Source organism: Lagopus muta, chromosome Z (assembly GCF_023343835.1).
Source record: "Lagopus muta isolate bLagMut1 chromosome Z, bLagMut1 primary, whole genome shotgun sequence".
In the NCBI taxonomy this organism is placed as follows: Eukaryota; Metazoa; Chordata; class Aves; order Galliformes; family Phasianidae; genus Lagopus; species Lagopus muta.
This window is the reverse complement of record NC_064472.1, coordinates 50,607,549-50,619,605: the sequence shown is the minus strand read 5'-3', so window position 1 is coordinate 50,619,605 and position 12,057 is coordinate 50,607,549. Positions and strand designations below refer to the sequence as shown.

General features: G+C 38.9%; 2 protein-coding genes across 6 annotated transcripts in view; one reads left to right on the top strand and one right to left on the bottom strand.

Annotated features, from left to right (window-relative positions):
* Nucleotides 1-12,057, bottom strand: part of LOC125687107 (3'-5' RNA helicase YTHDC2-like) — a 146,962-nt gene that overhangs the window by 65,380 nt on the left and 69,525 nt on the right. The gene's annotated exons all lie outside the window — the stretch shown is intronic.
* The window catches only part of LOC125686995 (3'-5' RNA helicase YTHDC2-like), a 37,631-nt gene that overhangs the window by 12,563 nt on the left and 13,011 nt on the right, over nt 1-12,057 (top strand). Inside the window, 16 exon segments of the mRNA XM_048931706.1 lie at nt 46-153; nt 770-918; nt 3,030-3,165; nt 3,510-3,636; nt 4,902-4,967; nt 6,290-6,468; nt 6,650-6,746; nt 6,829-6,916; nt 6,998-7,078; nt 7,868-7,950; nt 9,026-9,131; nt 9,246-9,365; nt 9,702-9,974; nt 10,431-10,557; nt 11,053-11,258; nt 11,794-11,989. Coding sequence (XP_048787663.1) covers nt 46-153; nt 770-918; nt 3,030-3,165; nt 3,510-3,636; nt 4,902-4,967; nt 6,290-6,468; nt 6,650-6,746; nt 6,829-6,916; nt 6,998-7,078; nt 7,868-7,950; nt 9,026-9,131; nt 9,246-9,365; nt 9,702-9,974; nt 10,431-10,557; nt 11,053-11,258; nt 11,794-11,989 — 2,142 coding nt within the window.

Genomic DNA, 12,057 nt, shown 5'->3' with positions numbered 1-12,057 from the left:
TGAAACTAGGGGATATCTAATGTCATTAGTTATTTGTGCTTGCAGTCCAAGGAAGACCATTTGAAGTTAAAGAGATGTTTTTGGAGGACATTTTACGAAGCACTGGGTACACAAACAAAGAGATGATAAAATACAGAAAGGAGAAGCAGCGAGGTTGGTATACTTCTTAATTGTACGAGTGGGTACTGAGGCTTACTGAGCATTGAGAAGAGTGGAATCGGATGATTCTGTTGTCTTTAATGTATACTATGTAATACTATGATTAGATACCAGCAAGTATCTCTAAACTTGTAATGTTGACATTATTGAAGCTGATTGTTCAGTTAAAAAGCCTTTCAGCGGGGTATGCTTTTTGCTTTCATTTTGTAAATGTTATGCTAATATGATGGTGTAGATTTGCATGTAATTGTTGCCTCCATGAAAAATACAGAACAAGATGATACGATGTTCTGACATTAGGTACAAACTGAATTGCAGGCAGCCGTCCATCCAGAGTGCAGGATTTTGTACATCTTGAACAGAAACAGTCCCTGTTAGTAGCATCCAAATGATATTTTTTACCTTACTCTTAGAGCAGACATTTGCAGTCATGCACTTAGTGTGCCATTAATCATAAAACTTATATTGGGTTGGTGTCAGCATTCTTGGTTGGATAAAAGAGAATGCTATAGGTGAGCCTGTGGTTTGATTTAACGATTTTTGTAGCTGAAAGCAACAGATGATTAAAAGTGCTTCTGATACTGTTTTGATAACATTTTACACCTTCTAGAAGAGAAGCAGCAAAGCACTCTCACTGAGTGGTGTTCTGCTCAAGAAAGTAATAGCAACCCAGAATCACGGAGCAGAAGATCTGTTGCAAGTGTATCTGAAGAGTATAATCTGCTGGACAGCAGTGGTGACACAGTTTTTAATGCTCTGGTAAGTTTTTTCTGTGTTGGAAGAAATGTTTTAGGTTTATGTGGTAAATCTTTTAGAAACTTGTTTCTAACGATCTTGGGAAAATGAAGTGCTTAGGTGGTTTGGGGCCGTCTAAGAATTCTGTGTGTGCAGAAGTCTGTGGTATTTGTGAAGTGCATCTGAGGGTACTGAGGAAAGTGGCAGATGAAATTGCTGTGTGTCACCTTTGAGAAGTCATGATGAAATTCTCAGTGACCGGACAAAAGAAATAGAACCCCCATTATTAAAAAGATGAAGGAAGATCTGTGGAACTACAAGCGACTCATTCTCTGTGCCTGACAAGATCGTAGAGCATATCCTTCTGTAGACTGTATTATAGCATGTGGAAGACAGATTACAGGTGTCAGTCAGTATGTCTTCTGTAAGGGCAAATGGTATTTGGCTACTTGATGGTCTTCAGTAATGGGGATGCAGCATTGTTGAAATGTGGAGATGTGAAGTTGATGGGTTGGATACTCAGAATAGAAATGGGCTGGATTTTTTAATTCAGATAGTTGCAGTCAATGGTTTGATGTCCAGGTGGAGAGCAGTGATGAGTATTGACCCTCAAGGGCCTGTATTGGAGCTGATAGTGTTTGACATCTTTGCTGGTAACATGGAAAGTGGGATTAAGTGCATCTCAGCAAGTGTGTGGGTGAGACAAAACTGAGTGGTGCAGTCAACGTGTTGGAGTGAACATTGCCCTCCAGAGGGATCTTGACAGGCTCAAGAGTTGAGACCGTGCCAGCCTCATGAAATGCAGTAAAGTCAAGGTCCTGCTCTTCAGGTAAGACAATCCCAGAAATGAATACAGGCTGGGTGGAGAATGAATTGAAAGAAGCTCTTCAGAAGAAGTTGTATGGGTATTGGTAGAAGAAAAATGCAGCATTAACAAAAAAAAAAGCTCAATTGCAGCCTGCAAAGTCAACCATGCCAACAGAACTGCAATTACATAGGTTATATGCATTCATCATTTGAATGTTCATACAGTTTCTGCAAAGCACCCACCTATTCTGAGAATTGGTATGTGTACTGAAGTAGAACACTACGCCTGTGCTGTGTTAATATGGGATTCTTGCAGGAGGTCTTTGGTGGCTGTGAGGTTCCACAGGGTGATGGTATATGGTCAAAACCGATCATGTGCGGGGTAGGTCAGGTCCATATTTGGTCAGTAAAGTTATTTACAAAAAACTGTTTCTGATTATTGTATAGACCTCCCCATGGCTTGTAGAATATTGAGACTGTTTTGGGGCTCCAGATGTCTTGCTTATCTAAGGAGAACAAACTTGCCTCGATAGAGCGTCAGTTTAGTGAGGATTTTGAGGTTATTGCTAGATATTGGAGGGATGAAGACCTGTTGGGATGGGTCCAGAGACAGCTACAAAGATGAACAGAGGGCTAAAGCACCCCTTTTTCAAACACAGTCTAGGTGAGCTGGGCTTGTTCGGCCTGGAGAAGAAACGGTTACAGTGAGAGCTGAGTGCCTAAAGGGGGCTTACAGGAAAGATGATAGTGGGATTCTATCAAAAAGTACGGAGTTAAGACGAGGCTTAATGCCTTTAAACTAAAGGAGGACAGATTTAGTTCACACGTTAGGAAGAACTTCTTTACTCGGAGAGTGCTGGGGCAGTGTATGCCCCATCCCTGGAGGAGTTCAAGGCTGGGCTGGGTGGGATTTTGGGTAACCTGATTCAGTCAGTGGCAACCTTGTGCGTGGCTGGGGTATTAGAACTGGATGATCTTTAAAATGCATTCCGTTGCCAAACAGTCTTTTGATATTATTCCTGTAGAGTTTCTAGAAGAAGATTATCATGTTCTACATTTTCTTCCTTTTTTGGGGATTAGTGTAACCTATTCTCAAATACAGCCAAAGTATGCTCTTTCATTGTGATGTTTTTAAATAGTTTTTTAGATAAAGTGGTTAGTCTGGTACTGTTTTAAGTACTTGCACAAGATACCATAAGTCCATTAGCTCATAACTTAATTCTGTATTTCTAGTTGTTTAAAAACTAGATTTCTTAGTACCTCGTCTGTGAGAATAAAGAACAAAAGAAGTCCTTGAAGAGACTCATCATTTTAATCTTGTTTTTCAGGTTGAGAGAGATGCAAGTTGTCTTGAACCATGGCTAATAAAAGAAATGGATTCTTGTCTTTCTGACATCTGGTTACATAAAGATGTTGATTCCTTTGCTCAGGTGTTCCATTTCATCTTAACTGAAAACGTCAGTGGTAAGTTGCTTTTGTTCCTCTTGTTGCACGAGGGAAAAAGAAATCACATAGTGACTTGATTTTCTGTTACCACTTTTCAAGTGTTATTTTTTTCTTTCTATTTGCCTACTTGAAAAATGAATGTATTACGCAATTCATTAACTGTTCACTTATTTGTTACTGTACTTGTTTGGAAGTATTGACAGATAGGTTAATGCTATTTTAAAAATATTGAATTCATGTGAATTGACTGGTGGATGGGAAGGAATAAAATTTTGTTGGTGTAGATCTTGAAAGTCATATTCATGTTTTGTTCAGATGAAACAAAGTGTGTACTGTTTTTGCTAATTTGTTTTACTTCTCAGTTGATTATAGGCACAGTGAAACCAGTGCAACTGCACTAATGATAGCTGCAGGGAGAGGCTTTCTAAGTCAAGTAGAGCAATTGATCAGTATGGGAGCAAGTGTCCACTGCAAATCATCCAATGGCTGGTAAAAACAAACAGATGAATTGAAGGATTTATTTCCCAATATAAGCATGAGAACTTAAGACATGTAACAGAACTTTTTAATTCAGTGATTTATCAAAATGCTGTAGGTGGTAGTAAGATTTAATAGTCATAATGATGTAGAGTTTGTTTCATCAGATTGTTTTCCATAAATTCTGAAATGATTCACAAGCAGTCTTTAAAATGGTTTATGTGTTTCCTCTTTCAAGGAACCTGCTATAACCTCTGATTAGGAAAAGATGGAAGCGGGGCTGGGGAGCACCATAAAACATTGAGTATGGAAGGGTAAAAATTAGGATTCTATTTGTCTGTTATTGGGGAAAATTAGAGAAAGAAAGCAGTTTAAAGGGAAAACAGAATGATCTGCTTTGTGAAGAGAATGGTTCCCTTAAGGCATCAAAAAGTTTGTCATTTTTAGATGTTTTGGAGAAAAACATCTGGGGCATGAATTCTCAAGATTATTTAAAGGAGTCAATAAAAGGATACCTTAGTAATGCTTAGTTGTGTGCATTGATATTGTGTTTTGAAATAGTGGTGTATTCTACTCCTTCCTGTTTGATCAGGGGACTGGAGCACCTCCCCTATGAGGACAGGCTGAGGGAGCTGGGCTTGTTCAGCCTGGAGAAAAGAAGGCTGCGGGGTGACCTCAGTGCAGCCTTTCAATACTTAAAAGGAGCCTACGGAGGGGAGGGGAATCAACTCTTTGAAAGGGTTGATATGTGTAGGATGAGGGGAAATGGTTTTAAGTTGAGGGAGATTTAGGTGGGACATCAGGGGGAAATTCTTTACCCAGAGAGTGGTGAGGTACTGGAACAGGCTGCCCAGAGAGGTTGTTGGTGCCCCGTCCTTGGAGGTGTTCAAGGGCAGGTTGGACGGGGCCCTGGGCAGCCTGGTTTAGCATTAAACATGGAGGTTGGTGGCCCTGCATGAGGCAGGGGGGTTGGAGATTGATGATCCTTGAGGTCCCTTCCAACCCTGGCCATTCTGTGATTGTGTGATTGCTATGTAGAGGTAGCATTCATACTTGGTAACAATTTGCAGCTATTTAAAAATCGTGTAGCTGTTTGTTATACCTACTATACATGTTTTTGCATTTGGGAAGATGTGGATCCAACAGTGAAGGCACTGCTTAAATAATAATGCAGAAATGAAAACAGCGCAGTGTGTCAGCTGTCATCTCATGTAAGGTGCTGCCCATACATATGATTTGAAGTGTCAAATAATAAAGTCTATGTACAACTCTTTCAGGATGGCTTTAGATTGGGCTAAGCACTTTGGACAAACAGAGGTGGTTGACCTGTTGGAATCTTACAGGTAAGCTATGGCGGCTTCGCTAAAACAGTTGTTTAATATAGTACGTAAACATCTGTGTCTCCCACCTTTTAACCAGAACAGTTTAATTTTATATACTCTAAAATATGACCTAAACAACAAGATTGGGAGCTGGAACATTTTGGAAGCATATTTAAAAAAAAAGAAAAGTTTAGCATTGTAGTGATTTTTTTTTTTTTTAAGCAACTCCTATGATAAATATGGTAAACAAACTTCTTTCTGTCATTAGCATTTGTTGTCCCACGTCATCGTAGTTGGAATTTCCATTCCTAGATGAAATGAGTCATCGTAACATACATAAATACGTAGGTCACTTTGAAAGTTATGCCTCCTACTTCCATGGAAATGACAACAGATACGAAGAGCAAATGACACTACGTGGTAGTGCAAGTTCTCAGCTACACAGTTCTATTTTTTCAACACCATTAGCTGATTTGCATGGATGAGCTGATCAAGTGCTCTTCATTTTGAGGTATGGCAGCTGTGCTGGTTTTTTCACATCACTGTAACCACTGCTGAAATGCACCTGCCTCTGCCTCACTTTACTAACACCCACTGTCTGGTCTCCTCAAATGTTCAGTGAGCTGTGAGGAAGACTCTGTTTTCCTCATGGAGTAATTCAACAACACAGCCTTGCATAAAGCGCCGTTTGGTCAGGTTTCCCCTCTGGTGCCATCTGTTACATAGAAGACTGTAAGGGAATATTGGCAGTAAGGTTCAACCTCTGCTGCCAACATCTGCTTCTGACCCTGCCCAGTGTAATAAAATAGGGGGCGTTACTTTAGGAGCAGCCTTCATGTGTGGAGGAGATACTGATTCTGTACCATGTTTCCAAAGTAAGCATCTGAAATGAAAATAGTGCTTTTCTATGATGTTTTATTCTGTGTTGTTGATGCATTATATACCTACATAAAATGAACATTGTATGCAAGTACCATACAGCCAGAACACTAAGGAGCTGATGGTAGGGAAGTGTTTGGAAAATACTCTTTTTAAATGTCTTTCCCTTAGCAGATGAAAAAAAAAAAGTGAAATGTTAAAAAGAATGACATATGTATAGTTCTTCTCAGGTTTGCTTATGCTTATGTTTTGATGAAATGTAGGAAAGTTAATGCTAACAGCTGAAGTTCACCTGCTCTGCAGGGTAGTGCTCAAGTCAGTAATACTGTGGACATGCGGTTCTGCTGCAGTGTAGGCTTAAAAATTGGTTCCATGTAATCTTCTGAGTCTTGATCTGAGGTTGAATTGATGGGTGAATGCAAGCCCGAAGGAAGCAACTGTATATGTATATTTGTATGTTTTAGTGCTTCAATGGAATTTGGAAATCTGGATGAAAGTTCTCTGGTCCAAGCAAATGGTAATGACCTTGGAACAGAGGACAGAGAGTTGTTGAAAGCTTATCATCACAGTTTTAATGATGAGAAGGTGGATTTCGACCTGATCATGCACTTACTTTACAACATCTGCAATAGTTCTGATGGGGGTAGGTATACATACACAGTCTCATGTTATTGCTGTGGATTCAACTTCCGAATGAGTCATTTTGTCAGTAATACCAAATAGGGAAGACCTTCTGGGTAGCAGCATGCGTGGCACTAACTGGTATTTTTATATATTTTAGGTGAGTGTCTGGTTTAATGTTGTAAATGGATTCTCTCTTTTAGGAGCAGTTTTAATATTTCTTCCTGGGTACGATGAGATAGTTAGCTTGAGAGACCGAATTATTTTTGATGACAAGAGATTTGTTGATAATGCGCACAGGTAAAACTTCTAGTTTCAATGCTTGTCTCTAGTTTTTTCTTTCTTTAAATATACTTACAGACTACTCTTTGTTTTGCATTAGATACCAAGTATTCACACTTCATTCAAATATGCAAACTTTGGATCAGAAGAATGTGCTTAAAACTCCGCCTTCTGGCATCCGCAAAATAGCAAGTATCAGATGACTTCTTCAGATACTGATCTCCGTAGTCTTTGCTTTTACAGTTACTGTTATGTTTTTCTGCCTGCAGATTCTTTCTACTAATGTTGCAGAAACCAGTATCACAGTCAGTGATGTTGTATTTGTTATTGATTCGGGAAAGATGAAGGAGGTATGACTGGGGGGAAGTAAACTTCCTAAGATTGTTTTAAAATAATAATACTAAGCTGTGATTTTTGGAGAAGTAGTGCTTTTTTATTAGCAGTCTGAAAACCTGGTGTGTGTAAAGTAACAGAACTCGCTGAAGTTTTGACATCCCTTTTGTTTATAACAAATCCTAAAGATGCAAGAAAGTTGCCTTCTGACAGCCAGCTGCTTAAAACCCCTGAAAAAGCTACTGCTAATTAGACAAATAACTTGTCACTTCTGTGTACATTTTAAGGAAAGTCCATTAGTGTAGACCTTCATCCTCCTGGAAGTTAGAGAATACTGGGAGTTCCCTTTGTTGTTTTAATTGTGTCTGAATGAAGTGTAATTCAATGTTAAGTTTTCAAATGTTTATGATATATTGAATGCCCCTTACTGGTTACTTGTGAAATAAACATAGGTAACATAATTAAAGTACAGTTTGAGGCTCAGTGTATGGAGTAGATTTCGTGGGATATACACGCAGTAAATCAACCACGTTCTTATATTAATACAAGTATTTTGTGTTTCTGCACGAAATGCAGGAAAACTAGGACATAATTTCGATTTAGAAAACTGTAGCCCAAAGATGTTGTGAAAGAGGTGGCGTAAATTCACCTACAACAAAGTACTTTGGAATGTCACTGTGTGCCAGAAGGCAGTGGTGCTTAGTATCGGTTTGAGGCGAACATTGTTGTCAGTGTAAGCCATTAGTAATTCTTCTTTCATGTACCCTAGTAAATCTTGATTTTATTTCCTTGTTTTTCTTTTTTAGAAGTCTTTTGATGCTCTGAGTTGTGTTACAATGTTAAGAACTGTGTGGATTTCAAAAGCCAGCGCTATCCAGAGAAGAGGGAGGTAATAAATACTTTGTACGTATTTTTATCTTGCAAGCATCCGCTGCCCTGTACACCGAGAATAAAGTAGTGAATGTAAGAGGAGCAGTGCTGGATAACAGTGTTATTCAGGTCCGATGTAGTGTTTGACAGTGGCCAGTATTAATTCTCTGCAAAAAAAGCAGGGCTCAGCATATACTTCCTTAGAGTAATTTCCTGATAGAAATGTGACTTGGAATTTCCCAAAGCTTTACAGTAGGTTTGTTTTTCTTCTGTGGAGGAATTTGTTCTCCTTTCACCTCGGTACTGCCAGCGCCCACTGGGCCCTATAGATTTTACACAACTTACTTTACTGTGGGAAAAGGAAGGCCTGTTACAAGTTTTCCATACTGCTTCATCGCTCTATTAGAAGAAACATTGAACAGTAATTCCTACATTCCTTTGTCAAATAAATTCCCACTTCTGTTCTTCCCAGTGCTGGGTGAGGGCTAAGTGCAACAGTGGGTCCTGGGGGGCTGTATTTGCTGCTACAGCATTGGTATTAGTCTGCTGGAATTTCGTTCTGCGTGTGTTTGCTGTTTGTCCCCTCTCTCATTTGTTCAGCCCTTGTTCTACTTCTTACTCTGGGCTGACTCCTGGTTCTTTGGGGCATGTTGAAGGGTTTTGCCAGAGGAAGAAATGAAGATATTCCTTATAGCAAAAACAATGTGATTCAGATTGACCTTGGACTTGCAAAACAAACAAAAAAAACCCAAGCAACCAAAGAAACAAAAAACAACAAAACACTTTGGATGCTCAGGGAGCACTTGCTTAACTTATTTTTTGTTTTTCTAAATGTGTTGGGGTAAAATCACAATAGATTTCTGTCGTATTAAAAGTGGTTCATGTTCTAGAAGTCTCTCGCTTCGCATTTGGCTAAATGACAACTTTATCTTTCTGTTACATATGCTTGTACACTTCTGTTCCGTATCTGTGGGATGTTTTTGCATGTATATGTATGTTTTATGGGGGAATTCATTGTTTTTTGTGATTTTTTGCATTTCGCCTTTAGTTTAAAAGATGTTACAATTAATAGCTTACCATATTTTATGTTCAAGAGCTGGGCGCTGTCGGCCTGGAGTCTGCTTCCATCTCTTCAGCAAGCTCCGATTTCAGAATATGTTGGAATTTCAGACTCCGGAACTTCGAAGAATGCCGCTTCAGGCATGTGTTCTCTTATAACTTACATCTTCAGTGTAGTTATTAGTGTCTAGCCATGTTATCAGTCACAGTAGGAGTTCTTTTGTGTAATCTTAACTTTGAATTTTTAACTTGTAGGAGCTTTGTCTACACACAAAACTACTGGCTCCAGTGAATTGCCCAGTTGTTGACTTTCTCATGAAAGCTCCTGATCCTCCACCAGCTTTAATTGTGAGGAACGCCATACAAATGCTCAAGGTCAGCATAGGTACAGATCCAGATGGAATCGTATTTGCTTCTGTGCTTTTGGTGTGGCAACATCTGTTACTGAGTTTTGTGTTTCTTGAGACTCTTTAGTTACTTAAGGATGCTTTGTGTTTTTGTTCTGTTTTCATTTTTGTGATGTTTTCATGTTAAGGGAAAAGAATGCTTAAGAACGTGGTCTCAAACTTCACACAGAGTTTGGCGTACGTTCTTAGTAGTCAGAGCCAGTCTATTTAATGCCTTGTATTCACATCTTTTCTGTTTTCACTGTATATTATTTTTGTCTGTGCTCTTCTCTGCCCCACCCCCCCCTTACTGTTTTATTATCAGAAAATAGATGCCATGGATGTTTGGGAAGACCTCACTGAACTTGGTTATCATCTTGCCGAATTACCTGTAGAGCCACACCTTGGTAAAATGGTGCTGTGTGCTGTTGTTTTGAAGTGCCTGGATCCCATTCTCACTATTGCTTGCACTCTTGCGTATCGAGAGCCTTTTGTTCTACCTATGGTGGCCTCTCAAAAGCGTGCAGCTATGCTGTGCAGAAAACGTTTAGCTGCAGGAACATTCAGTGACCATATGGTGCTCCTCAGGGCTTTCCAGGTATTGTTTCATCTTCAGAAAGGGTACCAATAATAGCATATGTACAAAAGTAAATGATATAGCATTGGATGTGAAATGATTGACTAGAGGGAGTCCTTAGAGAGTGAAGGTTCTTTTTGTGTAGCAGATTTACTGTCTTGAACTAATTAACAATGTTGTAAGGAAACATTGTATTCAGCTGTTCAGTTTTATATTTTTTAACCTAAATTTCAACCATTACCATTTTGACAGGATAGAAAACAATATAGAGATAGAGAGATATAGGAGATAGATTAAGTTAATGTAGAGAATTGGGTAAACAAAATTTAGTAATTGACTAGAGAAATGGTTTAATACATTTCAGTTTCAGAATTGGTTTTGGCCTCTTTTTATTAACATATGTCACTGTATTTAAGTGCATTTTCTTATTTCCAAATTTGTCTATAGATTTGTTCAGCTAAAAAATACTCTTTGTAGGCATGGCAGAAGGCACGAAGTGATGGCTGGGAGAGGGTCTTCTGTGAAAAAAACTTTCTTTCTCACGCTACAATGGAAATCATAGTAGGCATGAGAACTCAGTTACTTGGTCAGCTTAGAGCTTCAGGTAAGTAGCTCAGATTTTTCTTAACATAGTTTTTGAATTCAGTCTAGTACAAGTGTATATAGACTGTGACAAGAATAGAATTCACTGATTTTGTTTTCCTTTCCTAATGTGAAATGGACATGTACTTTCTGAGTGTGGTGAAGATGCTGGAGTGAGGAACTGTAGCTGATAACAGAATTAGATGCTAACCTAAGTGAAAATGCCCTCATATGTCCACATTTCACTGGTTTTCGTAAGAAATCTGGTATGACTCGTGTGTGAAATGTTGCCTTGAATTTTTATGTCCTATTAATTTATTTCTGTAAGAATGAATTACGTTTTGTGTTAGCATGAAACATCAAGAAGTATTTCTGGTATTTTTTTTCTTGGTGCTGTTAAAATTGGCATTCTGAAAAATGCAGCAAATGCATAGTTTATTTCACCTTTGTCTCGAATTCCTTTTCAGAAACAGAAATGTGATTAAGCAATCCAGTGTAATTTCTGTGTCCTCTTCAGGTTTTGTCAGAGCCAGAGGAAGTGCTGATATTAGAGATGTTAATGCTAACTCTGAAAACTGGGCTGTGGTTAAAGCTGCCTTAGTGGCTGGGATGTACCCCAATCTTGTGCATGTGGACAGGGAAAACCTGGTTTTGACAGGCCCAGAAGAGAAGAAAGTGCGATTTCATCCTACGTCTGTTCTTAGCCAGGCTCAGTATAAAAAGGTAATAAATATTACTCTCGTTTTTATGAACTGCAGGTTCAAAAATATTCTGTCAAAGTTAAGGAAGTTTTAGAAACGTGCCTCTAAGTTCATCAGTACTTTAAAGAAGCCTGCATGTGCCTGTTTTTAGACACTGTGTTTTTAAGAAATGCTTTTCCTGCCGGGATGATAAAATAAAGCACTGTCTTAAGAGCACTGTTTTTTCACCAGAACTTAACTCACTTAATCCTTCTATTGGGACAAGATAATATGGCATATAAAAAAAACCAAACAGCCTTCTTAGGAACCTGTTCTGGAGATACAGTAATCTCTGCTGATAGTAGCAAGACGTTCTGCTCTGAAACTCAAATTTCTAGATACATGGAGAAACAAGGTTTAGCTTCAGAGATGTTTGAATGTTCTTCTGAAGTGTGGTTGAGTTTTTCTGTGTGTATCTGTTCACATATTTGTATGTTTAAAATACTAAATGTGTTTAAACTTATTTTAATTACAAATGGAAGTTAAAACAGCCTAGTCTCTCGGTTGCTCTTGTGCAGATTCCGCCATCAAATGGGCAAGCTGCAGCTGTTCAGGCACTCCCTACTGACTGGCTTATATATGATGAAATGACAAGAGCTCGCAGGATAGCAAATATCAGATGTTGTTCAGTTGTAACACCTGTCACTGTGGCACTCTTCTCTGGACCAGCTAGGTTACCACATAATGCTTTGGAAGAGCCTTTGTCCTTTCGAGGTATATGGGGTTTTGGATTTGGCAAGTTTCAATTGGATATACAGCAGTATGTGACATAGAAGGCTTCT